The 27,912-nt window shown below is 37.4% G+C and overlaps 3 protein-coding genes across 6 annotated transcripts in view; 2 read left to right on the top strand and 1 right to left on the bottom strand.

Moving 5' to 3' along the window:
- The first annotated feature begins 1,620 nt into the window (after positions 1-1,620).
- LOC117301060 lies at positions 1,621-2,802 on the top strand. The gene has a single exon (XM_033784943.1). The coding sequence runs from the start codon at positions 1,621-1,623 to the stop codon at positions 2,788-2,790; it is 1,170 nt and encodes a 389-aa protein (XP_033640834.1). The 3' UTR covers positions 2,791-2,802.
- A 7,476-nt stretch (positions 2,803-10,278) lies between these two features.
- LOC117301168 (tRNA-splicing endonuclease subunit Sen2-like) lies at positions 10,279-17,676 on the top strand. Of its 2 annotated transcripts, none has more exons than XM_033785068.1 (10): positions 10,279-10,352; positions 11,323-11,529; positions 11,857-11,944; positions 12,568-12,625; positions 13,141-14,107; positions 14,268-14,336; positions 14,772-14,825; positions 15,356-15,494; positions 15,987-16,132; positions 16,593-17,676. In XM_033785068.1, exons 2-10 carry the CDS (start codon positions 11,338-11,340, stop codon positions 16,755-16,757), a joined length of 1,878 nt encoding a protein of 625 aa, XP_033640959.1. In that variant the 5' UTR covers positions 10,279-10,352; positions 11,323-11,337; the 3' UTR covers positions 16,758-17,676. The 2 variants fall into 2 exon arrangements, with proteins under 2 accessions (XP_033640959.1, XP_033640960.1); XM_033785069.1 differs by lacking the exon at positions 10,279-10,352 and adding an exon at positions 10,652-10,711.
- A 7,232-nt stretch (positions 17,677-24,908) lies between these two features.
- Positions 24,909-27,912, bottom strand: part of LOC117300763 (oxysterol-binding protein-related protein 1-like) — a 47,532-nt gene continuing 44,528 nt past the window's right edge. For all 3 annotated transcript variants that reach the window (XM_033784550.1, XM_033784552.1, XM_033784551.1), the window contains exon 23: positions 24,909-27,345. In XM_033784550.1, coding sequence (XP_033640441.1) covers positions 27,149-27,345 — 197 coding nt within the window. In that variant the 3' untranslated portion in view covers positions 24,909-27,148. The remainder of the gene's footprint in view (positions 27,346-27,912) is intronic.

Below are 27,912 nucleotides of genomic sequence, written 5' to 3'. Positions count from 1 at the left end.
AGACGACATTATGGCAATAGATCCCATTCTAACAATCAATGTTATGCCAAAACAGCACTAGCCACAGTATAGCAAAACAACCTTCATTAAATCCAACAATACAACACGTAAACCCACTTCGTTATGTGACACCCATGCTATTAATTTCACAAACAATTTTGCTGATTCATTATATATATCCTTTTACAGATATGATGGAGGTTTGTCAAGCTGGATGCATGCAACATTTCCACTTGATGTAATTCAATATTTTCATCAATGGTGCTATTTAAAAATAGCCACCGTCATCGTCGGCAAGCAGTGATGTATGACAAAAGGATATAAGAGGTGAATAAGAGCGAACCCAATGCCTTGATGATTAGATGGTTTGGGATACCTTACACCGTCTTTAACTCGCTCCATTGATCTATCAAAACTCGAGAGCCGAAAGTGAAACCTTTCACAACAATAGAGCACCTGTGGACTCTACTGTGGAGGAATCAAAGGAACCTGGAGTAAGATGCCATTAGTGTGTACCACCAGTCCAACCGAATCATGTAGACATACGGGACACGTTTATGCAGGATTTAATACTGTATTGGAACTGATCACACTGACTTCTTCCAGATGGATTCAAGTTAAGATTTATTTAACCTTCAAGATTCAACTTTTCCAAACTAGTGAGGAAGGCAAGGATATCAGCTGCAGTGAGCAACCGACCAATTGGTCAATATAAGTGTAGAAAACAATCGCTTATTACATTGAATGTATGTTCAACTCATCTAAACTTGTGTAAGCTCTGTACCGGCTTCAACATTACAACTTGTCACTTGGAAGCTGTAAAACGCTTTACATCACAACGGGAGCGTAATGAGTTGTGCATTTTTGTTTTAAAGCAACATTTTTGTGTGAAATGTTTGACTTGGAAATTGGATGCTCAGAATAACTGTCATCGCAAGCGCCATCGTGATTTTCATCAAACTTGATTGCATTGATTTCATCATGTCTCAACTTATAATTTTCAACAGGAGTATTGTTTGGAATTTCCACTGTAACTTGGTGTGGCAACGTCACAAAACGGAATAAATTCAACAGTAAGTTGTGTTACGGACATTTCCCACACAGCGAACTGTCGACATGACATTAATTCGACAATTTACAGTTCCAGTTAACAACATTTGATGAACATAACTTTCTGGAAGGGTTCGAGTTATCTGAATTTCAGAAAACTGTATTACCCCAAAATCGTATGGATGAATACGATTTGAATTGTCGTTACAGCTATCATGACGAGACAAAAAAAGACAACCTCAAAATTTCAATAGAATTACCCTTTTGAAATGGATTGTGTTGAGTGTATGGAATTACAAATAATCTGGTGATGCCACGATCAATTCTGTGTCCGGATAAAGATTATATGACATTAAAGTGAAAATGCAGTATTCAGTAATCATAACTCGGGAGTAAATTGCCAAGGAAACAAAAAGACTACTCAATTATCCACAGGAATTTAAATGATTTATGTTAACTCTACCAGGAGTTACAAACGACTGGTGTGGTCGCTTCATTAAGTGTGCCCAGAGAACAATAGGTGAACAGTGCAGTGAAACTAAATGCAGTATTCAGTGATCTGATTCAGTGATGACGTCAGGATTACACAGCCAATCAGATTCGTTGGAATCTCATGGTAATCGTGTCAACAATAACAACATTGTAAACACTTTTATATGCACAACAAGGACAGGGGTGGCCGGTATTGAGTTGATTGTGTCTATAGACGGGGAGCCGGCAGACGAGACGGAGCTATCACCGGTGTCGTCCCGCAGCAGTGACCGTAGCCCTCGCATCGAGCAGACCGACCAGAGGCGCGGAAGCCTACCCGACGGTATGCGGTTGTTGCCGCCGATAAAAGACCACGATTTTGAAGCCTCTTACCACCACGGAAAGAAGTCGGCTGGTGGGAGTATAAGTTTACGGTCGAGTCGATCCAACAGCCCGATGCTGCTTGATCGTGGAGAAACTGGATTTCACTTGGAAGCCCCGGAGCCTGAAAAAATGCTACCAGCGCTGTATGACGGTGGAATGGCTACCCATCGGACTCAGACCTTGCTGAGTCACAGTAGCCACAGTGGATCATCATCATTGCTGGGGAGGTCGCTATCACCGCGTCCACCCTCCCCATCCTTCCCGTACCACACTTCAAGAGACAGACACATGAAACCAAGCGACATTCACATTCTACAAAGGAGGTACAGTGAGGAAAAACAAGCAACTTCATTAGACTCTAAAATCTTAGGGCGGACACTCAAACCGGATAGTCCCTTGAGTGACATTACAGACAGTCATCCTATGTTGCAACGGAGACGTTCTTGCCAGCCAACTAAACGCATCCCACTCCCGAGGAGAGCCAGTGAGGGTGTCCTCCCATTGCCACCATCTCACCTCGGCAATTACCCCTACACGAAGAACAAACTGGAGCAAATGAGCCAACCTGGTAGGTCATTAAGCAGTGGGAAAGAAGTTGGCGAGTTAATCACTCCAGGGGGAAAGAACTACCATGGAAAGAAACAATCCGGTAGTCTTGGCTTCTCAAGGATATCAAAGTTGAACAGCGCCTCTTTGGAGGCGATTCACAAACACGAAGATGTGGACAGTGATAGTGAACATGAAAAGCAAAGGATTCTTAATTGGTTGGAAGGAGTAACAAAAGGCTCGCTGGATGACAGAGAAGGGGATTTAAGAAACAGTGAGATAATCCCTCTGAAGGGAGGCGGTTCAGAGACCGCAATCCGGATCATTCATAATGACTAACAACACATTGTGGATTAGTTACGGATCATGATGTCAGTGATCGACTTATTTGGTACGGATTAACAATGTTAGAAAGTCAAGAGTCAAACGATATAAAGGGATTTGAAGAATCCGATTTTTTATTCACTATGGGCGGTTTGCAAAAAACAACTTAACTTTCAAAGTGTAAATTTAAAGTTGTCACGCTTGTACTAACTAGTTTTTACTTTCTAAAACCTGCAACCGATTTCACAAAACGCTAGGATTAATCCTATCTCGAGTTAGGACGAGTAACCCGTCATAACTTAGGATGGGTTCGATTCGTCCAAACTGAACTCGTCCTAAGTCCTATAAGATCAATCCTAAGTTAGGAAGAGTTTGGCTTGATCAGTGTGGTTATTGGTTCAAAGGCCTTGTTTTATGATCTTCCATTCAAGCCTCCGTTTGTTCATACTTAGCTGGAATGGAACTTGGAAGGAAAACTTCGTAAAATGAGATTCAAGTTAATCATTTTCAGGGGGTTCTGAATTTAAAATGCATATTCTGATTTATAATTTGTTTTTGCTTTTACATGACTGTGTGTTTTATGCACTGTTCCTTTCCGAGCTAAATAGCAGGGCGCAATTTCATAGAGCTGCTAAGCACAACAATTTTCTTAGCATGAAATTTCTTCCCTGAAAAAAAAACTGATTACCAACCAAATTTCCACGTGATTTTCAGCATAAGCAAACAACGGCTGAATATCAGTAAGAAGCAAAATGCAACAAATGGAAATTTGGATTAGCAAACAACAGCTGAATATCAGTCACAAGCAAAATGCAACAAATGGAAATTTGGTTGGTAATCGTGTTTTTTTATTACGGAAGAAATTTCATGCTTAGCAAATGTGTGTGCTAAGCAGCTCTATGAAATTGAGCCCAGAACAGTTTACTTTCCTGAGTTAGTGGAACAAAATATTTTCACTAGTAGACTCCTGAGCTTGTCCGAGGTAGCTATAAACCTTTATCATGGTGCGGCCATCTTGACTTTCTCCCATTCAAATCAATGTAACCAAACCGAGGCTCGAAGGAGAAATAGTCTGGTTCCTTCTCTGTATAATGAATGTTCAAGCATGCGTTACTGTTGGGGCATTACCAATTGTGGTAGCATGATGATCAATGTCTATAAAGGCAGCTATGTAAAATGGACTCTCATATACGTGCATTAAGGGGGTATAAATAGCTCCATTTCGGTCTCTGTTTTAGATATGTATGTAACAGATAAGGTGGAATTAACTTATCACGAAGATTATACCAATAACATTTTGAGCTAACGAGTGCAATGAATAGTCTTGTTTAAAAAGTCTATTAGTTATAAAGTGTTACGCCTATAGTAATGAACATTATTGTAACACATGGATTGTTAGTATTTTACGAAAGCTATTTGTGAAAATATCACTGTAAACATATATTTGTTTTTTTTTTAGGTTTCCTGTCGTTAACATGTTACAAATGCTGTCATTTGGGAAAATTGTGTTAACATTATTTTCAAAGATAATTCATTCACATTTGAGTATTCACTTTTTTACTTGGGACTCGTTAAGACCATGATTAGATAAATTAGCCTACACATGTGCCACAGCGTTTTCTCGTAGCACTGCACATGGTTGACTCCAAGTTGACTGTAAAAGTTACCTCGTATGAAAAAGTCCGTAAGATCACCACTAGCCCTATAATTCTCCTAAATCTAAAAATCAATTTTGTTTAGGAAGTATTCTGATTTTTAAAAACTTTGGGACTGAGGCCCAAAACAATTCAAAACATTTAATGCTTATAGTTACCATAAGTGGGGGAAAGTGGATTATTTAGGAGGGTCTAGGACACAAGGGAGAAATTGTAAAAGAAAAAATCTTGTAGTCGTGATCCAAGTGTCTACAATTTCATGGCGAAATGTCCGTAATAAACTCATTTTATCACGCAAACAAAATCAATGTTTGGATTATAGGCGATCGTATCTCGACTATCATTATTATCCGCAGATCAAAAATGCAAATTAAAATTCAGTTTTATCATTAAATGTGTTTACGTGTGACGGAATCGGATGAACTACCCGATGATAGTGACTTAAACAAACACGAAAGGTTGTTGGTATCAGTATACAAACAGCTAATTTGAAAATAAAAGCTAACGTGTTAAATCTATGCTACCGATGAAACGCCAGAAGCGCGTTGGGTCAATATTAGCTGTCTGGAAAAACCAAGGACAGGGAACATACGAAATTGGAACTGTAGATAGAGCTGTTAACATTGTACACACCTTGAAATCTTCGTTCTAATAAGAACAAGTTGTTTGTTATTCAACCAGTGATGACCAAGTCGTATGGTGAACGCAGCTTTGCTCACACTGCCTCAACTTTATGGAACAATCTCCCAGAACAACTAAAAAACATTGACTCCATTAAGATTGCTTTAAAGACGCACTTATTTAACATTTAATTCATCCATTTCGTTTGTTACCCAGTACATATTGTGTTTGTATTCTGTTGTGTTTTTTTAAAGAGCGCTTTGTGACATGTTTTATTACTATGTTATGCGCTATATAAGAATGGTTAATTATTATTATTATTTTAGAGTCATGCCTTCATGGTAGAGTCTATGGTCAGAAGAAGGAAGTTAAGGAGCGACTATAGGTTGCAACATTACGTAAATTGGTTATCTTTACAGGTAAAACACACAGTTATGTGTTCAATGCAAGAACTGCGGTGTTTAAATTTACACCATGGGTGCTTTCACAAAAAGACACCGAACAGAGAATCAAAATAACTACACAGGGTGTTAACATAACACCAATGTCCCTTGTTGCCGACATTTGTGTTGTTTCCACACCCTATTATAATGATGTTAAAAATGTTGATTTGTTTGAGTGTGGTTACTATATCGATGTAACAACATCAATGGTTTCAATTTACCACCCTGCCGAGTTTTTGCAGCTTGGAATGGCGTCATGCACGCGCACATTTCACAACTCAATGCACTTGGGCCCAATTTCATAAGGCCTGTAAGCACACAAATTTGCTTAGCATGAAATTTCTTCCATAGTAAAAAGAAAATTACCAACCAAATTTCCCTGTGATTTTTAGGATAAGCAAACAACGGTAAATGCCAGTAATTATTTTTTATTATTAATGGTTTATTTTAATCTGAATAAAAAACAACCAAAAGGTTGACAACATTCAAATTTACAAAGTTTTTACAGAATTAAGAAAAATGGAATTACAATAAACAGGCAAAATCTATACATAAATACACAAAAATTTAAAGGAAAAAAAACATTAACTAGCAGAAACACGCCATAAAAATGGCAAAGACATACATCAAAAAAACAGACAAAAAGTTTAAAATTTGCCAAGCAGCCCCAAACACTATACTTCAGTAACAAGCAATATACAACACATTAACATTTGGTTGGTAATCCTGTTTTTATCAAGGAAGAAGTTTCATGCTAAGCAAACTTGTGTGCTTAGGCCTACAGGCTTTATGAAATTGGGTCTTGGTTAGTGAACATCGCGGTTGCTAATAATTAATTTATGCGCTTGACGCGTGACGGGCCTGCAAGCCTACTTTGCTCATAAATATTGCGTCTATTTGGAACTATCCATTCATAAGACTCGGAAGGTACTGAGTATACAGTGCTAACACACATCGGTGTATGGGTTAAAAACCAAAATTAATATTCTTTATCCCCGATGCAAATTTAACAACTATTATACATTCATAAGACATTGTTTGCCACCGAATCAAAAGTTTCAGACTTTTACCAAATTTTGTTTATAGTGAAGTTGATTCCAGTTTGTTGTTTATTAAGTTCAATGTGTAATACATCTTGTTGTAATTTTCACATAACTGTTTGATTTTTAAAGAGAGACAGTCCTTCTTCCTCCAAAAAATATTTGCCGTGATGTGTTATACTTTATACTTTTATTAACAATACATTGTTGTTTGAATAATAGTAAGATGGACACAACAATATGGCGATTGTTCTTGTTTGTGTCAATAAATAAAACTACACTTTGTGAAATGATGACTGTTTTCAGTTTTATATTTTGTTTGCAAAACTTTCTTTGGAAACCTGTGTGGCTATACCTCGATTTTACTCCATTCAAACTCCTTGTAACCAAACTGAGGCTGGACGGAACAATAATCTGGTGCCATGTTTGCGCAATAAATGTTAGCATTCATTACTGTTATTGGAAGCAGGGAACATGACCAATTATGGTGACACCGTGATAAAGGTATATACTATAGACTATAGGCTTTAGGCTATGCTAAAAATAGTTTGGAGCGCTGGGGGAGATAGGTCCTATGGTTTTTATTAACAATTCCAATGAAGCGAAATCAAGTTGTTTATATATCCTGTGCACGATACTATAATTATTGTCCAGTGATGATAATTTCAGTCCCATGTGTTTTTGTATAGCTCGGTCAAGGATAAGAGATTACTTGTAAACAGTAACTGAATATAAAATATAGGTCAATGAGCTAAGGTCATGAAGCAAAATCAGACAAAAACCTGAACTTGATCGGAAGTGTTTTTATTATCATATTATTTCACACCACGATTGTCACAATTTTGTGTGCGGGGTGTTGGTGACTATTATGATCGAAAGAATCGAAAGTTTATCAAAAGAATTCAGGTCATAATATCATTCAGGTGGCCTTTGGTATGGTCAAGGCTAGAACTGCAAACCCAGCATCAGAGCCACTCAATGCTAACATGTTGCAAGCACACAATCTCAAACTATTCCCTGAATTGCAGAGCATCGTGCAGAAATACAGAGCAAAAGCCTGACTTATCATCGATCATTAAAAAAAAACATGCACAATTCTATAGGTCATTGCTCAGGGCACCATGGAAGAAAACAAACTCTTACTATTTATTGCGACTTCATATTAGAGAGGGAGAACATAAGTGTTCAGATTTAAAACAATACGCGCAGCTATGTTTAAATCGCAATAAAAAAAAAACAGCAGGCGCTATGTGATGTGAAACTTTAACAACTTTTGAATGGGTGTTTGAACAAAATAAAAATTCTGCATCTAAAATTTTGTTAAAAAACATGTTCTGAACATGTTTTTAAATACTTTGTTTAAATGCAGAATTTTTTGTAAAGAAGTGACAAAAATTTTCCATAATAATGAATAAATTTCAAATGATTCAACATAATCCCTCCTGCTCAAACGACTAATTAAACGCATAAATAAAAGAACCCACCCTCCCTCATTCAATTCACATGCGGCAGTTTCATCAACAGAGGGCGTGTAGTCACAAAGACGGTTACCGGTTACTCGATTTGCTTATAATCGCAGGCTAAAATAAATGACCAAGTTAATGTATACACAGTTTCTTATACCTGCCATTTTGTTGAGAACTAAACTGAATGCAGTTTGATTAAATCCCGTACGAAAAAAGAAAGACAACAAATCATGTGGTTTTTTTTTTTTTTTTTTTTTTTGGGGGGGGGGGGGGTCAGGTACCGTTTTCATTATTTTTGTTTTTCATAATTAAACAAGTGGGTATTTTTTTTATCCATTATTTTCTTTTGTAAGAATAGGCCTACCTACATTAGGCATCAGTAGAATGTAAAAGTTTAAACGATCGGCTGGTGGTTTCGGATGGGGGCTTTAGTTTTTTTAAATTCATTAATGAATTATCCGCAATCAAAACGATGGCACTTTCTCATATATATTCCAATAAAATTAGAGCTAATTCACGTATCGTTTCACTCATTATCTGTACGTTAGTTGGCGGAATGACCCTTAACAAGTTAATTGAAATTCAGGTTTGATATTTTTGTATTTTTTTTTGTACTGTACCGGAAGCATGACATGAACCATTTTATATTGATTTTAGGTAACACAATTCATCCCCAAATACAACTCAAATGTAGAATATTATTTGTCATAAATGATTAATTTTGTTACTGCTAACTCTGGTGCACCGCCCATAAAATAACTCCATCTTTCGACACAACCACTTTGCTGCAGTGACCCTACTCTATTTTGTATTATGAGTACTGGCAGCTTCTTGTCTGGTTGTTTCAAAAATGGAGTTAAAATGCATAAAATGTGGGATTCGAGTAAATGCTTACATTTTTTTAATTGACAACCATTCAAAGTATTTGCGCCTTTGTCCGGCTTGAGAGCAACAGGTGGGTGCACAGAACTGTTTCACATTTAAAGCTTATTGTTGGACATGCTGGATGTGAGCCAATTTTAGTGTTACATGTAGGGCTAGGCCTACTTGTATGGGGAGGGAATGATATTACAATTGACTCATTACAATGGAACACCAACACGTAACATTCACAAGAACAAAACTTGATGTGTGTTGCATAATCGCAACTTAAAGCATGACAGGAGAAACTTGCCCCCTACTTGTTATAGACCGTGGAGGAAGTTCTTTCTCCATGGTTAGATCATGCCATAAATTGCTAGCAGGGGTCATATAAAACGGTCTAGATTATGGTACATTAATAACGAGTCGGCCATCACTCGGCTTTTTGACCCCACAGAAACAAAGAATTGCACTGACCAGCTCGACTCATGAACTCAGTAATAAAACACTCCGAGAATTAAAATTTTTCCAAAGCAGAGGGCTCACTTTTACAAATAAAAACCCCTCTATATTCATGACATTTTGAAAAGGAAACTAATACAATATCAGCAACGAAATACATTCTATTTTACAAAACATGTTTCCATTAATATTGTATCATTAACTCACCCAATACACGTCAAGGTCTACTGAACATTGATGAACTCCTCCCCGGCCAAGTACATGAAGGTAGACCATGGGCAACAACCGGCACTTGTAAGTTGTATGCATCCACTTGACCGGATTTTAACGCACCAAAGGTGAGACTTTCTCCTCGAGAATTTCGAGTTTTACATGTCCTCCTCCAATAGCAAACAAGTTGTCCTTGATCTATATCAGTCACAGTTTCCTTTTGTGTCCATAAGTTGTCTGAAGTCGGTGAAATGGGCGTAAACAGACGTGATTTCAAAACCCCAAGACAGGTGAAAATGGCCGGTGTTTCGTCAGTCCCGTGTGCAGACTACAACAACGTTATGGTCAATGTTATTCAAAAACCGCACTTTTCGCACTTAGGCCTAATTGCGGCTTTAACTCCTGCTAAAATTCCTCCGCGTAATATTAAAGACCTTTAAAATCCCTTCAAATGTCACATTAAAGAAAATATTAAACAATTTTTCTTCACTGAAAAGAATTACTTAGAGAGATTATTTTGGTCACCGATTTTTCCTTTGCTCACACTTTTAATCAGAATGGTGGATTATTTTTAAAAAATGAGCGGAGGGATTTTGGATGTTGTACGGCTTTTGGAATGTTGTCCGTGAAAACTGGGATTATGGGGGAGGGGGGGGGGGGGGGGGTCGACGTGCACAAAAATAAAAATGCTGGTGAAGATTGCAGGGCGCCCCCAAGCTCCGACCTGAGCAAAGGCTACGTGCAGGTCAGAGTTCACGCATGGTAATGTTGTGTTTATCTCGTTTACGGTGTCATGTCGCATGTTGTGAAATAGTGGTGGTAAGTAAAAATGTCTTCTTCTTTTTTTTTTGGGGGGGGGGGGGTAAGCATTTATGTGTACTGACTGTTGTAAGATATCAGAGAGCATTGACCATCAATAGGCCTTGACAATATGACATGGCATTTCCCGATCTTCGCGAATAAAATACGGATTAAAATATAATTTTATTTTCTACCAAAATTCATCCACCCATGATTCATGATCGGTTTTCAATTTCAGAAATTCAGATCATCTCGTATAAATAAAATAATTCAATTATTAATTGCATTGCTGCTCGATCGATTCTCCTAAAAAAAGCTACTGGTACTGCTTAGATTTGTGCAAGATCCAGCTGATGTCACGATTAAAAATCAAAATTGTAAACTAACTATTGAGCATTGTGATAATGTGAGGTATTTACTCTACTGTAACTAGTACTAGTTCAAAGTTGTAGTTTGAAAAGATTCTGTATCACTCAGGAGGTGTATCACGCAACCACTTTTTCATTCGATATGAAACAAATTTTCATCAACAATGAGATATCCCTTTTTGTGAGTGAAAAAGTGGTGGCGTGATACAGAAAGTTATCTGATAGTTTTGTTACATGTACTTCTAGCAGAACTACGAGGTTCGTTCCGCTATTGTTTCCATGAAATTTGTTCAGGGACGATAGCAGAACAAACCAATTACTAGCCCAGCTAGGGCTAAACAAACTTCCTTTTTTAGTTCTAGGAGTTTGTAACATGATTATACTGCCTGTGCTGTGTTTAGTTTTAGCTAGTTGCGATAACGTCAGGAGGAGGGTTACGTTATCGCAACTAAGTTTAAGCTTTGTTACTAGTACTACTTACTGTCTGGGATGGGAAATCAACTGTTTGCACACATTGATTTCTTACCACATAAAAATTGCTGTTGATGATTGAAAACTTCCATCAGATGTTAGGTAGCAAACTAACTACTGTCCTGTCTTTACTGTCACCTCACTCATAGATTCCATGAAGCATTATGTCTGGACTGAAATTGCCGAGGCGTAAACGTCGTGTCTACCAAAAGGTTGATTCACCGTTCCCTATTCCCATTGAATCAATCACCAACAAGCCAGCTTCAAATCAACGATGGTTCTATTACACTGGAGTCCTGAAGGAGAACTGTGTTCTTGTACAACAACAAGGAGATGCTATATTCCTGTATAAGATGGTTAGTATGAAAACTGAATCTTATTTAAATTTAAGTGTTATGTCAAGAACAAGGATTCCTTCATTCCTTATCATACAAGAGAGGATATTTTGCACATCCCACCCTGTACATGTAAAGTTAGAACAAACTGCTTTTTAGACCTGGGGCCGATTTCACAAGGGTCTCAAATTGATCGTAACTTCAAATCAATCGTAGTTGCTAAGTAAAGTGTGATGTCACAATACAAATCTCTATGGTTATACTGAAAATTTTTCTTGCGATGAATTTTATTGCTTTTTGAAATCGGCCCCATTTAACCCTCCCAAAATTTGATATTATTTATTGCAGGGATTCTTTGGGAAAGGAATCTTATCGAAGAGTAAACCCGAACATGAAATCTTCCTCAATTCGTACCAAGGACTCAGAAAGAAAAACTGTAAGTCGCTCAGACAGTATCCATATGCATGAAGGATTTGAAACTATGTGTAATTCTGAGTAGTGTTGGTCTAAGGAGAACAAGTGTTGGACAACTCAACTTTTCGATCAGTATGCTCTGATCGTCTTCAGGAGAAAGGACCCAGAACTTGAGATTGATATCTGAAAAGTGCATCTCAATAGGAGACTTTCCAACGCTAGGTGGAAGCAGACATACCGGGTAAATTTCCATTGTTTACGTAGTTCTGAACATGCGCATAATTCTGAGAACAATGGATTTACCCGGTAAGTCTGCTGCCCTCTATCGTCCCAGAAAGTCTCCCATTGACAGCCTCTGCCAGAAACACCAGGACAAACCCCCCTCTCTTTAGCGATGAGTGTAACTTGCTTCTTTTGTGTGCATTACACAACACACAAGTGTGAAGACCGGAACTCAAACCCAAACTCTGCTGATCATAAACACCAGAGCGTCTTATCAACTGGCTCTTTTTTTTCTTTTTTTCCGCAACATGCTTGGTTGGGGGGGGGGGGGGGGAGGGGAGGGGGTTTATTGTCATAATAAGCAGTCCATAAATTGGGTGATCATAAAGCCTTGTTATGGAAGAACATTTTTTTCTTTTTCAGTGCCCCCAAAGGAGCGCAGATTCCAGCAGCAGCGTTTTCAACAAGTTCGGAAACAGAGGTATGTGCTAAGTATAATACAGAGGCAGGTCTCTAAAATTACTATGCACCACACGCCAATTATTTAAGAGCTGGGCAGTAAACTTATGACCAAACAAGTCCGGTTCTTGTGTGTTTTTCAGTAATAAAAAAATCGCGAAGGGATGTACATGTATCTTGCAACTTGTAATTAGTTTGACTTGATGTTAATGCAGTTAAATGCATGTATTATTTACCCATTATTATGACAAGTAAAATAGATCTTCTTTAGTGTTTATTAAAATTCAAACAGTTTTTATGTTAAAATGTGCAACAAGTTTGGATTTTGGTCTTGTAAAAAATACCTTGTTGTCCAGTGACACATTTCGAGCTACAAGACCTGAGGTCTTATTGCTTCCCCCCCCCCAAACCAAAGCCTTGAACAATGTCATTTAACTGTGGACTCCATGCTTGCTTAAAATGTCTTCTTCACAAGTGTCAACTTTTGAATTGTCATATTGTAGAATAACTAATTCCTCATCCTCTTTCCACTAAAAGGTATGAACGTCATTTAAGTTGGCAAAAGCAACTTGTTCTTCAGGCTCAGGAAAGAGCTCAGATCAACCGTACAGATCCTTCCACCTCTGACAAAGAGGACCTGACACATAGACAAGAAACTCATCAAGGAATGGAATGTACAGATCGTGTAGGGACAGTCCATAGCAATGAGGAAGTTTGCAAAGTAGATGACACTGAAGGACAGACCATGGCAGCTAATGATGTAGAGATTGACTTCATGCAACAAGTTGATGACCGTACTACTGATGTTGTTGATGCTGTAGTTATAGCAACTGATGCTAACCAAGATGTTGGTGTTGATAGAGTACCAAGAACGACTGAATCACTGCCAATTAATCTAGATGCTTGTAATGATCAGATTATTGTAACACCTCAGACTAAAAGAACTCATGATGTATGTGGAACCTTTGATGATGTCATTGGAATAGCTGATGGTGTCATTGGAACAGCTGATGATGTCATTGGAACAGCTGATGTCATTGGAATAGCTGATGATGTCATTGGAACAGCTGATGATGTCATTGGAACAGCTGATGATGTCATTGGAACAGCTGATGATGTCACTGGAATAGCTGATGGTGTCATTGGAACAGCTGATGATGTCATTGGAACAGCTGATGATGTCATTGGAATAGCTGATGATGTCATTGGAATAGCTGATGATGTCATTGGAACAGCTGATGATGTCATTGGAACAGCTGATGATGTCATTGGAACAGCTGATGATGTCATAGATCATCAAACAGAAGACACAGTAACACCTCAAACTGCAAATGCCAGAACTGATGATGTCATTGGAAAACCTGATGATGTCATGGACAAAATGGACTCTGAGAGAAAAGACTGTGCCTTAGTTACCATGGAAACGGTTGAATCTGGTTGGGAAGAAGGTCTGCCTTCTACTTCGGCCGACAAAGATGAAACAGGATCAACGATGGATGCTGAAGTAATTATATTAATTTAATACAATAAATTTTATTTGAATTTATTTTATTATAATGCCTGGTTAGTCTACTGCCCACAGCATTACAAAATATTCCTTTAACTATTGATGTCATGTCACCCGCTACTAACAGTATAGCTGATTATCCTCGTTTTATTTTCAGGACCAGGGATTTATCAGAAAGGATGACCCTTACAAGATTCATGAACATTTGCAGCTAAAACTGGAAGAGGTACGTTTATAAGCAGCTGCTGTAAAAAGAAAATGTGGCATACTTTATTGCTTACAGCTTATCTTGAGGATAATAACAAATTGTTGATATTGACCCAATTCACCTGACGTCATCATCAGAAAAATCTTGAATGCGCCATACTGGTGGGCAATTTCACTGTGCGTTTTTATATTAACTCTATGCTGTGCGTTATGCAGTGAAGTGCGCATTTTAGGCGACGCGGCGTTAATACACGTAAACCTAACTGCCTAACATGGTGAGCATGGCATCAGTCGTCGCGTACAAGGGGTCAATAGCGCCAATAATACTTCTTGGTTATTATAAAAGGTACATATGAGTAACTAGATTAAGAAGCTTTGCAACATTATTATCTTAATAGATTTCGCACCGGTCGATGTGTGTTGCATTTTAATGCAATATTTTTTTTTTATGCAGGCTTTCTTCTTGTCTTATGGTTTGGGTTGTCTGTCGGTGTTGGATGAAAACAAGGTTAGCTGTTTCCTTGATGATTATTTTGCAGTAATAATACATGACTTATGTTTCTGTTAAGAATTTACAAGCAAGTGTTACATCTACCATTCAAAACCATTGGTGAGACAACAGAAGAAATGACTGTGCAATGTGTAGTTGTATTCACCACATGATACAATATTGCAGGCTTGCATCTAAGGCCGTGTCCGAAACGACGACTTCGGCTACAGCTACGTCTAGATCAGCGCGTCTACCAGTGTTGAAGAATAGGCAGACGCGCGCGATCTAGCCGTAGCTGTAGCCGAAGTCGCCGTTTCGGACACGGCCTTACATTCAAAACCAAAGTTGATGATATGTAATGGACTAGGAGTGTTGACTGTTTACTGTGTATACATATGTACAACCACCACAGTTTCTCTATCATTCGAAACTGCAGTGGATGATATGGAATTGACTGGCAGTAGGAGGGTTTTAAAGATAGGTATAATGACAATCAAAGTGAATACCTAATATGATAGCATCGTTCCTTTACTATCTTTTTGTTACAGAAAGCTCTTGATCTGACTGAGATGTGGCAGGCATTCTGCTCCAGGCAGGAGAACTTTGTGGCTAACTACATCGCCTACCATTACTATCGGAGCAAGGGATGGGTCCCTCGTGATGGGGTCAAATATGGAGCTCATTTTGGTGAGTTTGTAGGACAGGGCAAACCCCTTCTCTTAGCGATAAGTGCACTGGGTTCTTTTATGTGTATTACACTACACATAGGACCAATATCTTGAGTTCCCATGTGAAGGACGCAGCAATAACAGTCAAGTGTCTTGCCTAAAGACACAAGTGTCATGATCAGGACCCGCACTCTGCTGATAAGGAATACCAGAGCTGGAGTCTGGCACTCTTTAACTGCTCGGCATAGACACCCCACTGGGAAGGAATTTGGAAATGTGTACATATTTAGAGCGATTCAAACTGTGGAGAATTCATTGGTGTGAATGTCTGTAGCCACCTGGAGTTTCAAAGTCTGTCATTGCTTTGCATCTTCAAAGTAACACTGCTCATCTATCTATATAATAGCTAATATTAATAATGATAAAAGGTTATTGTATTTGTACTCACAGCATGGGCATCTGAAAGCACTCATTACAAGGTATTTAAACTGTACTCTTTATTTCCATGCAGTGTTGTACAAGCATGGACCGCCATTCTATCATGGCAGCTATTCCATAATTGTCAAGATGGTGACTGAAGGATCATGGGATACCTCCGACCCTTTGACCTGGCCGGCTCTATCTGGTATGGATAGAATTACTGAGACCGTTGCCAAGGTCAGTATGCATACTTTCTTTTTCTTTTGTTTATCACACACTTACAGTGTACAGAGTTGATTTGTTGCTTGTAAAGCACTTCATGGAATAACATTTCAATGGCAGTCTTTCACCATTAAAGAATTTGTGAATTGAGCCACCAAATACATTTTTCAGTGAATGAGTGCGCCTACATTGTAATTACTAGAGTCATTAAACTTAATGGATGTGGATGAGCAAATCATCAGCCATGGGTAGTCAGCAGTGCTACTGGCTTGTTCATGATTAAATTTTTAAAAAGTCTACTGTTTGGAAATGGAATTGAACTCATCTTAAGTCCTTAGATTAATTCCAAGTAAGAAATCGACAGATGGAATGCATAATGGTACGATGCCACTCCCCTCAGCCTCTTCCTTTTCCTGGCAAACAACTCTCTCAATCAACCCCTGACATTGACTTTTTTCATTTTCTGCCACATCAGGAAGTTATGTTCTGCTACGTCTTGAGGCCTGCCAATCTAAGCGACGATGAGATGACATCTCCAAGATGCATCCCACGCTTCAGAGTCCAAGAGATCTTGATGAGACGCTGGGTTTCATCACGAGAAAGAGATCTTAAAGATCAGTTACCACCTCTTATATCATGAAGAGTTGACGTTAAAGCCACCATTCCGGTCATGTTCCCTGTATGGGTGTGTTCAATAGCAGTCATGGATACGCATTATGAAATAGGGGCCAGGCTTTCTTCCTACCAGCCTCAGTGTGACAGATGTAATAATATGAGGTGCACACAACTCAAGACATGAAGTTCAATCTTATCGCATTGTACCAATTAGGGCTCAATTTCGTAAAGCTATGAGCAGAAAATTGTGCTCAGCTTATTTGTCCGTTAAATAAAAGTTAGCAGAGAACCAATCACAAAAAACGTACAGTGGTATTTTCAATTATCTTATTTTGGTTGGTAGCAAGATTTTTCTTTGCTGAACATATTTTTGTGCTAAACAGCTTTTGTTTCAGTGTGTGAGAATGTGAGATAACAAACTTTCAGACAAGAAATCCGATTTTTATACAATGATGAGAAAAATCTGACCTTCAGAAAACATACTTGTCTGTTATTATGCTGCCCCCATTGTTGTGTTGTGCCCTGTATGTAATAATAAAAAGCCATCAGTGAATCACATCAATCAAAGCGGTGATTTTCCTTTGAGTAGGGAGATACCAGGGCCAATTTCAAGGTTCTGCTTACCGCCAAGTTCTGCGCTAACGATCACCATTCTCCGCTTGCAGAGCAAGCACTGAATTGCTCTGCTAGCTGTGTAAGCAAAGATTGCCTAGTAACGTAGATTATGCACGTGCACAAGCCAAAATTCCCCGTGAAATGCACTTGACCATAAGCGCAGAATTCCCTGCTTCTGCAAGCGCCAAATCTTCGCTTTCGGTAAGCAGAGCCATGAAATTGTGCCCAGCTATGATTTTTGGCCCTTGGGAAAAAGCTGGATACTTTTATTGAGTACAAGGGCTGACCTACAATTTTTTTTTATACAAACGGTACATGGGCTTTAAAGACACTGGACAATATTGGTAATTGTCAGAGACCAGTTTTCTCACTTGGTGTATCTTAACATGCATGAAATAACAAACCTGGGAAAATTTGAGCTCAATTGGTGGTCGAAGTTGTGAGATAATAATGAAAGAAAAAACACCCTTGTCACACAAAGTTGTGTGCTATTAGATGCTTGATTTCGAGACCTCAAAATCGAAATGTGAGGTTTCAAAATCAAATTTGTGGAAAATTAATTCTTTCTCGAAAACTACATTACTTCAGAGGGAACCGTTTCTCACAATGTTTTATACTATCAACAGCTCCCCATTACTCGCTACCAAGGGTAAGGGTTTATGCTAATAATTATTTTGATTAATCACCAATAGTGTCCACTGCCTTTAATATTTCAGGCTAAATAACAATTATTTTGACAAGGCAAATACAAAACTGAAAATCAGACTCGAGTAGGAAGAATATCATGGTCTAAAGATACCATACCATAAATAAAGAACAACAGAATCTTTGCACTGATGTCGTGTGTGGCTACTCTGTTTGTGGCTATGTCCATGGTGTGTCAGTTTTGGGAGTCAAATTGCAGTGTATTGACATTTCATGGGCAGATGCAATTTTTTACCATCATTGTTTCACCATGTACATCTAAACCATATTAGCATCAAAACAACAAATTCATAAACATTATACCTATCATTTATAAACTTGTTTATTCAAGTACTTAAAAATTAACCCATTTCATAATAATTAAATGTCTTAAGTCACAAATCAGGTTCCATGACAAAAAAATCATGCCAGAATATTTGGTTAAATAATACCCTGCTTTTTATCATTTTTTTTTTTTTTTACATAATGCAGAAATTCGAAACATAATATTTTACCGTTATGCAACTCATTAAAATACACAGGTAAAATAAAATAACTAAATTTGAATGTTGAGGTCTTTCTGCTAAGAAACGATGTAGGGAACTAGTTAGTCAGTAATAATACACATTACTTACATGCTGATTTGGCTGGTGACCTGTGTCTGCTAAGCAAGATTCTCAGCTGTGCAATGGAAAACTACAAAAAGCGTTGATGCATGTCCTAATACACATTACATTGTACAGTACGAGGTAAAGGATGAAGTCGAAGCAACACCATCAACCACCATGATGCTCTGATTTTGAAGCATTGCCTTACACAACTATGTGAGTCAAAGAGAAGATGTCAAAGAGAGTGGATAGGGAAGGGTAAGAAAGAGTGATATTAAAGAGAGGGAGAGGGGATCAACAGGCTGTCAAGAAAATATACAAGTGATAGGTTCATATTTCAAAGCTTCCAATTGGGATGAAAACAGGTTATCATTTTGTCAGACAACAAACACCTTAAATTTTCTAAATGAGCACAAGTTGCTTGTGTTTTAGGACAGAGAAAGAATTTCCGGCAACATTCATAAAGCAATTGAAGCCCTTGCTTACAAGCAACAGGGCCTAATTTCATAGCGATGCTTAACAGTAAGCAAATTTTCACGCTTACTGTAGCAGAAACATTTGCTAAGGTGCAAGCATATTTCACAGGTTATGGGCGTCCATATTGCGTGTTTTCCATGGATATGCATTGTGACGTCATATATTTTCTTGCGGTAAGCACTGGAAGGTTAGCATGCCTTTCTTATGCTTACAGTTAGCAGCGCTAGGAAATGGAAATCCCACAGTAAGCACAAAATCGCCTGCTAAGCAGCGCTTTGAAATTGGGCCCGGGCTACCAACAAACCCAACACTGCCATGCATCATATTATCAATCTGACTGGTTCAACATAAACTTTAGCCTAGTTTATAATACTTTGTGAGAAGAAATAAATAATCAAATAAAATTAAGCGTAATCCTTAACATATACTATTAACATATAATATAAGCTGAGGCCATGAGCACAATTTTCAGAAATGGAAATCAAGTTTCAGAAATCTGGATGCAATTTTTTTACTCTGTTAAAGATGCCATGTCAGATTTTTGGCCGATTTGACCCAAAAATTTTAATTTAAAATTCAATAAATATTTTGATGGGGGTCGAGAATATTAAAACCTTTCATTTGAGCCATTGCTCGAAAAAGTCCGCCAATTATTAGTAGCAGTGAAATAAAGTGCTCAAAATTGTCGGGATCTCGACAATATATCACGTGACGTTTTTTTTTGTTTTTTGTTTTTAGAGCGAGTGATACTCTTTGAACTACCATTTGGTAAAAAAAAATCTATTTTTTAATGTTTTGGGCCAAAAATCTGACATAGCAAATTTAACTAAATAACTCTAAATAAAAAAGTGTATCTGATTGACTAAGTATTTGGTTGTTACCATGGCTTTTATCATCCAATATAGATCGTAGTGACTGGTACCCCACTCATGTTATGCTAAGTGGCTAAATATTCATGGAGCTGCTTTAGCACAAAGTGGCTAATCACAACAAAAATATGCTGACCAGAAGGTGGTAACCAGCCAAAATACAATGTCACCATCTGAGACTGGTATACTGCTCATGTTTGCCGAAGAAAAAAATGCTAAGCAAAATTGTCTGCTTATAAAAAAACTGCTCCAATGAAATTGGACAGCCCTAAATTAAGATAAGAAAATTGCATATAAAGACTGGAAATACCTTTAACATCATAATCAAACTTGCATAAAAAATACCAACACTTTGATGTGTCACACGAAACAAAAATTACCAAATAAGGAACCAAAGATCTGAGAACCATGGCAATGTCTTCAACGACATTTAAAGTCTCAAAACCTCTGATTTCTTAGAGCTTTTACTTAAAGGCATGGACACCTTTGGTAATTGTCAAAGACCATTATTCTCACTTGGTGTATCCCAACATATGAATACAATAACAAACCAGTGAAAATTGACTTGATTGGTCATTGAAGTTGCAAGAGAATAATGAAAGAAAAACCCTTGTTGCACAAATTTGTGTGCTTTTAAATGCCTAAAAAAGCTTCAGGCCTCATGTATTTGAGTGAAAAATTACTTCTTCCTCAAAACCTACGTTACTTCAGAGGGATCTGTTCTCACAATGTTTCATACTATCAACAGCTCTACATTGCTCGTAACCAAGTAACCAACTAAAACTATTTTTTAGTAATGACCAATAGTGTCCAGTGCCTTTAAGCAAGTTTTGGTGCTTAGGTTTTTGCGCAGAAATTTACAGATCTGTGCAGCTAATAGAAAATTTGGCCTAATTTTTTTGGTATGCTTGCTTGACCTATAGTCACCTCGCCCCTTTTAACATTACACTATTTTTCCACATTATGTCAACGTATTTATATTATATACAAACACTTACTGGCACACTCAATTTTAAAACATTCCCTACGTGTTGCTTTCATTCTCCAAAAATGATCTAAATATATTCGACATATTTACATACTCAAAATAATTTGTTGTCAAATGGAAGCATCGAGCATAAATACTAAAGACAAACATCTTAATTAAATTGAATGTACATTTTGTGACATAACAAATCCCACAGGGCAAGACAAAAAGACTTTTCTGATGAAAAACACTTCCATCAAAACAAACAGTTAACTCTATGACTATAAATCCATCATATTCCAACAACCAATTTTGTTACGATTTTTACATGTTTGTCTGGTATGACGGAGAGGTTGAGAGGTTAAATGGTATTCTTGGTTTTACCATCAATGTGTGTGCTCCCCCCCCTCAGTCATACAGAAAAGGGGGACAAAATTGAAGGCACACTACTCAGATGGGATTTGAACCCACAACACCAACATTCTAGAGCACCCATGATACCATAACCACATGCCATGCAAGCCCAGTGGCGAGAGGCCAGTTTGAATCATGAAAATAGTACAAGCTTTAACAGAACTCTTCCTCAGAGGCCTACAAACATTTCTTTTTGCTAGCATCACTACTCGGTGGGGTTTGAACCCACAACCCCCGCATAGCAGATATCTCAACCACAGACCACCGAACATGCCCAGTGGCGAGAGGCCAGTTTGAACCATGAAAATAGTACAAGCTTTACAAAATTCTCAGAGTCTTACAGGTTCTTTTTTGCAAGCATACTACTCAGGTGGGATTCAAACCCACAACCCCCGCATTCCATTGCAGATATCTCAACCACAGACCACCGAACATGCCCAGTGGCGAGAGGCCAGTTTGAATCCATAGCAGTGATCTTAAAATTAGTCTGTGTACAAGCCACTTAAAGTTGTGTGATTCAAAGTTGCGTGAAGATAATGAATTTTACTTTAACGCATGAAGCAAGACTACAGAATTAAGTTGCCACTTTGGGGGCCAACTTGCATATACAATAAGTAGAGCGAAGTATAAATCATTCTGAATTTATTGTGTCCAAGATTTTTTGTATAGCTTGTACTATTTTCATGATTCAGTAAACAACTTATGAGGTTGAGGGCCTTATGATTCAGTTGAAGTGCTTCACAACAGTCCAATCCACACACTTTGATAACACTGGTACAAATTGTGCAAAGTTTTAACCAGTTTAACACTAGGAGTTTAACAGCAGTGCCCTTGTGGGATCTTGTACACAATTGAACAATGGACCCCAGTGAAAGCCGAGTGATGTCTTCATATAGGCCTGGAAAGTCCATTATGTAGCATGCACATGAATCATGCACTCACCAGTCTACGTTTCTTTTCCCGTATTTAGAGGAACAAAGGGTACTTGAATTCATGCTTGAAATCTCCCTTTGGAGTCCAGGTATTCTTCATTTTTTTGAGGGATTGATAAGCTGTTTACAGGTGTTTTTCAGCAAACAGGTGTTTTTCAGCATATTAAGCTGATGGTCCAGGATTCATGGTCAAGGCCTTACATAATCTTCCGAAAGAGAACAAAACCCTGTGCATTTTATGAAAACATTCATTGACTTTGCTTTGTTACACAAGTCATGGTTTCATTGTGACTAAGATAATTTCAAAATCAAATTAATCCAAATGTTAGTTTTGAAGTTAATCTTTCTTTAATACTGACATGAAATGAGTCTTTTGTCTATATCCTTTTTTTTTTATCAATTTCATAAAAGGAATCATTAAAATAATTCTTATAAGTATAATCTCTCTCAATAATAAAATGTTTCCGAAAGAGAACAAAACCCTGTGCATTTTATGAAAACATTCATTGACTTTGCTTTGTTACACAAGTCATGGTTTCATTGTGACTAAGATAATTTCAAAATCAAATTAATCCAAATGTTAGTTTTGCAGTTAATCTTTCTTTAATACTGATGAGTCTTTGGTCTATATCCTTTTTTATTTATCAATTTCTTAAAAGGAATCATTAAAATAATTCTTAAAAGTATAATCTCTCTCAATAATAAAATTGTTACGTACAAGTATTTTGAGTGACATAATTTTGGATAAGTTATTATTTAAAGTAAAGCAAATTTAACCCTAATTTCCACATCCTGCCATAAAATCTTGCCAGATCCAGTGTTAGGCATAGCTTAACTATGGTTGATGAGGTGATTTAGGAGTGGATAGAACAAAATGTAAATCTGCCAAATGCAATCAAGTCTTACATGGCAGTCATAATCAATATAAATACCATTCATGGTAACCCAATATTACATATTATCTCACCAATAGTATTTATATTTGGCAATCATCTTTATATACGCCATTACACACTTTCGGTACAGAAAAAAATAATAAAGTTCACAGATTTACAAATAATTTACAGGGTTTTTAGAAGGTAATGGTGCAAGACTTCTCTTGAAATATTATTCCATGAAATGCTTTACTTTTTGAGAAAACATTAAAACAATATCAATTCTCGATAGCGAGAATTACGGATTTATTTTAAACACATGTCATGACACGGCGAAACGTGCAGAAACAAGGGTGGGTTTTCCTGTTATTTTCTCCCGACTCCGATGACCGATTGAGCCTAAATTTTCACAGGTTTGTTGTTTTATATATAAGTTGTGATACACAAAGTGTGGGCCTTGGACAATACTGTTTACCGAAAGTGTCCAATGGCTTTAAGGTCCTCCTATACATCTCCCTTTCATTAATGCTGAAGTTCATAAAAAAATTAAAATTACTTACATGTACACAATTATACACAAACTTTTTTACTAAGTACATGAACCTCATTTCTCTCCAGAGTATCGCCTTTTTTAATCGTCTAGAAGATTTCAATAAATTATGAACTTGAGTTAAAATAGAGTTGTTTATTAAAAACTATTCTTACAGATCTAATGGGGGTTGTTTTCCAACTATTGTTCAGGAACATGGTTTGGATGGCAACTTTTGTGATAAAGACAAACTCAGAGAGTTGAGTGAAAAAGCGTCCACAATTGTAGGGACTTTTCAAACTATCTAGCTCTGATCATTGCCAAAAGGCACCACAAGTCTTATCCAAGTTTACTTTAAAAAAAAAACTTGGTTCAAACCCTGCCCTGTGTGAAACCAGGTACTTTTGGCAGTGTGAAATCAGCTTTTTTTTTTGACAGCTTGAAAATTAGCTTAAATTTTCACAGGTTTGTTATTTTATGCATATTTTGAGATACACCAAGTGGGCAGACTGGTTTTTGACAATTACCAAGTGTCCAGTGTCTTTAACCAACGACAGATCTCCAAACACGTTTCTGAATCAGGTCTGGAAAAACAAGCCCCAGGTTACCAAGGAGACGACTGTCAAATACATGACACATTTCAAGACCAGGGGTAAAAATGTTATTTTGTAAAAAGGGTTGGTTTAAAAATGAGTACACTTGTTTGCAGCCATCATGTAATTCAGTATACAATGAGTACTCAAAAGGTTTGTACATGAGGTCTAAGATGAGTCTTGCTTAAAATTCAGATTATCTATAAATCGTAGAATTTATTGTTCTACTATTCTTCTAGAAGCTAGAGGCACTCTGCATATTTTAATCTAGCAGCAGGTACCGCAATGATTTTAATAAATGCTAAATTTGGCTGCAATTTCATGTATGAAGGAAAATAGAAAAGGCTATTTAAATTTTTCAGAGGGCTTGCCATTGGACAATCTGAAAAGTCTATGGGAACACTTTCACAGGGATTAAGGCCAACAGAGGACATGGCTCCAGCAGCCTACAATAGACCCTTCCCATGAAATATTTTGTAAATTGCTCGTAGCGCGTGCGCACTAACGTTTTGGTTGGCAAAATGAGGGAACATCGCGCTGTTTTGTACACGGCTAATGGGTGCATGACGCAGACGCGACCGCGCGTCTGCTTAGTGCACAACTCTATGGCGTTTGCCAACCAACAGGGTCCGTACGCATGCGTGAATGTAATTAGCATAAATTATTTCATGGGAAGGGTCCATTAACGCAGGTTTTTGGCTACTTCAGCCTACAATTAACTACAGGGCCCAATTTCATAAGGTCTGTAAGCACTAAAACTTGCCAAGTACAGAAAAATTATGCTCAACAGAAACGGGTTACCAGCCAAAATTACATTAGTGTAGGTTCACATTTTTGTAACTTGTGTCCCACTCAAATTATGCTACAGTAAGCGAAGAAATAACAGCTTTTTGAAATTGGACCATCCCTTGAATATTAATATAAAGAGTTTAACATCTACAGTGCTACATTAACAGTCCCATTTATGAGATTTCGTTTGAGCCTTTTCACAGGAGGCAACCTTTACAGACAACTTGACCGCAACCAACTACAGTGCATGATAAAAAATCGTTTAAGATCCATAAAAAAGTATGTGAACAATCAAATATGAATGCCTTTATTTCATGGAGATTACCTGGAGCTGGTTGCCTGTAAATTGCCTCGTGTGACAGGGCCAAAACACTCGTTCATTGAACCAGGGATGAGAGTCATTACTAAAAAAGTCTGAAACTTGGATACAAATTCAAAGGTATGTTTAAATGATGCCATTTCTACTGTTTAGTAACCCCTGGGGTTAATCGATTCCAAGGACCTTTTGGAAACAGTTCCCAAAGCACTAGAGAAGTAGACCAATGAGCAGGATTTCTTTATTAGTGGGAAAAAATAGTGTCTGATTTTCTTCACCAGGCCTACATAAAAGGTCTGAATTCAGCCGAAATTCTGAACAATCTCATCCCTGTTGAACACATTGCACTTATCTCATAGACGTTTATCAAAGTATGGCCATCTTGTTTTCTAACCGGTCAAATTAATGTACACAAGCTGAAGCTGTGTTTAAATGACGGGCTTCTCATAAAAAAAAAAGAGGCTTTTCTCAAACCTTGGCTTAAAGTCTGGCACCAGGCTCTGTTTGATGGTCGAAAATCAAAACACAATGCATAAATGTACGTGTACATCTACATGTAAATGAATTTTATGACTTCACATGTTAGAATTTGTTCTAATCAATCACAAATTTCAAAACCATCATGCAAGAAATATCAGACCGATTTCTGCAATATGTCAAAATGAAATGAGTCACTGTAGAATAAGCCATTTGCAAGTTAGATTTGAATATTGCCTGGTACAATGTTGTGCTTGACCACAAGTTATCACATGAATTTGAATTCTTCAGATTATAGGAAGTAATGAATCGGGGCAGGCTTTTATTTATGTAAGAGACAGTGAACACCAATTCTGAATGAATGTGTATAGCAAAATTGCACCATGGTTTGCTCATCTGGAGGTTGCTACAGTATGTAAAGGCTTGCCCCTAACCAATCAGAAACTGTCTCTATACTCTAAGAAATTGATATGTTAGCGGTAACTTGTTAGTAAGAAAGTCTTTGTACAAGACTTGATTCCAATCTAACTCCAAATGGCTTATTACCTACACATGTAGTGTGAATGCGGGATGGGGTTAAATTACACATCGCTGAAGTTAGCTTGGGTAAACTTTTATCATGTACAGGTTAAAATCCCCTTATCCAACTTTAGATCATTACTTTAGCACACTTAAAACTTATGGCTTGGTAGCGGCAGCTAAGACAACTTAAAAATAAACTTTACTACATTCGCTTTACTCGCTCAGTCCTGCACTGTAACTCCACAGTCACTCAAGTTCCACAGACCTCATTGAAAAATCGACAATCTCTAACCACTGAAGCATTTTGTTGTATTTGGCAGGGTTAGCTTTAAACCAACTGCATAAAAGAAGTAGTTTGACTAACAATTTACACAATAATTAGGCATAACTTTGTGTCACACAGTGATTTAACAGGATTTTTGCTTTTTACAAACTTTTACAACCTGTATTGTAGACTTGTCATTATTGTTCAAAATTGTTAACCATTCTCAAATATAATTTTCCATGAATTTTTCTTTCCTTCTACAAAAGGGAAAATAGGATCAATGTCCCACTGGTTCTTTTTGTACACCCCTTCTATTTACAATGGACTGTCCCTTTTTTTGTCCACTGCCATTGTCCATGAGAACTCCTCGGCTGGAATTGCCATTCCTAACCCTGACTCTCACTCAGTCCTCACGACATCTTGAAACTGTCCCAGCCGCCTTCCGCAAGACTAAAAATTTAAAAACCCTAATTTCCTGGTGTTGTTAGAAAATATCAGGGCTATTTGAATAGTTGCGATCCCAGTATTTAGAAGTGAAGATCCAGTCTTGTTCACCGGTGTTTGGGTTCACATCCAGTTTGAACCACATCGGATTCCAGGATGATTCCTTTGACTTACCGCGGTGCTTTCTACTCATTCGTTGTTTTTCTTCTAAGCGATGCTTCTCATCCGAAGCGCAATCTGCGATCAATAAAACACCAATTCTTATTTGTTTTCCTTATGTGCATCAATCTATCTCTGAGGATTTAAAGGGAATGTGTATGTTTGGTAATCACTCTTAAAATAAATGCCAATAAAAACCTACTTGGATAAAAATACAGCAATTTTCAATAGTGAAAAGCATTTGGAGAAACATCTCACTTTGAAGTAATGTGGTTATAAAAACATATAAGTTTTTATCCCCAAAAATTGGAATATGAAAAGCGTTTAACGTCTCCCAGAATGTGTATTCAAATGATTAACTATTCTTCCTATAATTGCTCCAGATTTTGGGCAGTATGGTTAATAAAACACTTCCCTTTGAAATGAAATTTTCAACAGCGACATGTGTAATAAAACACTTCCTTTTGAAATGAATTTTTACAAGGTTAGTATTAATGCATTTTTTATCTATATTTATAAATAAGATTAAAACAATGAAATAATTCCAAAGTTAAAAGGTACACTTTGCCGTTAAGGGATCAGTAAAAGCCATTTAGTTTTTTCCATTAGCTCTCTGTTGCAGCTTTACTGTTAAATTAATTTGAT

The sequence above is a fragment of the Asterias rubens genome, chromosome 16 (genome assembly GCF_902459465.1).
Source record: "Asterias rubens chromosome 16, eAstRub1.3, whole genome shotgun sequence".
NCBI lineage: Eukaryota > Metazoa > Echinodermata > Asteroidea > Forcipulatida > Asteriidae > Asterias > Asterias rubens.
The sequence above is the reverse complement of the archived record's forward strand: the minus strand, read 5'-3'. Positions and strand labels throughout refer to the sequence as shown.

Excerpts from the sequence above, each read along its gene's own strand:
- LOC117301168 (XM_033785068.1), top strand. The coding sequence starts at position 11,338 with ATGTCTGGACTGAAATTGCCGAGGCGTAAACGTCGTGTCTACCAAAAG. Across the intron at positions 12,626-13,140 it reads CAACAAGTTCGGAAACAGAG|GTATGAACGTCATTTAAGTT; the intron begins GTATGTGCTAAG and ends TTCCACTAAAAG. Across the intron at positions 14,826-15,355 it reads CGGTGTTGGATGAAAACAAG|AAAGCTCTTGATCTGACTGA; the intron begins GTTAGCTGTTTC and ends TTTTTGTTACAG.
- LOC117301060 (XM_033784943.1), top strand. The coding sequence starts at position 1,621 with ATGACGTCAGGATTACACAGCCAATCAGATTCGTTGGAATCTCATGGT.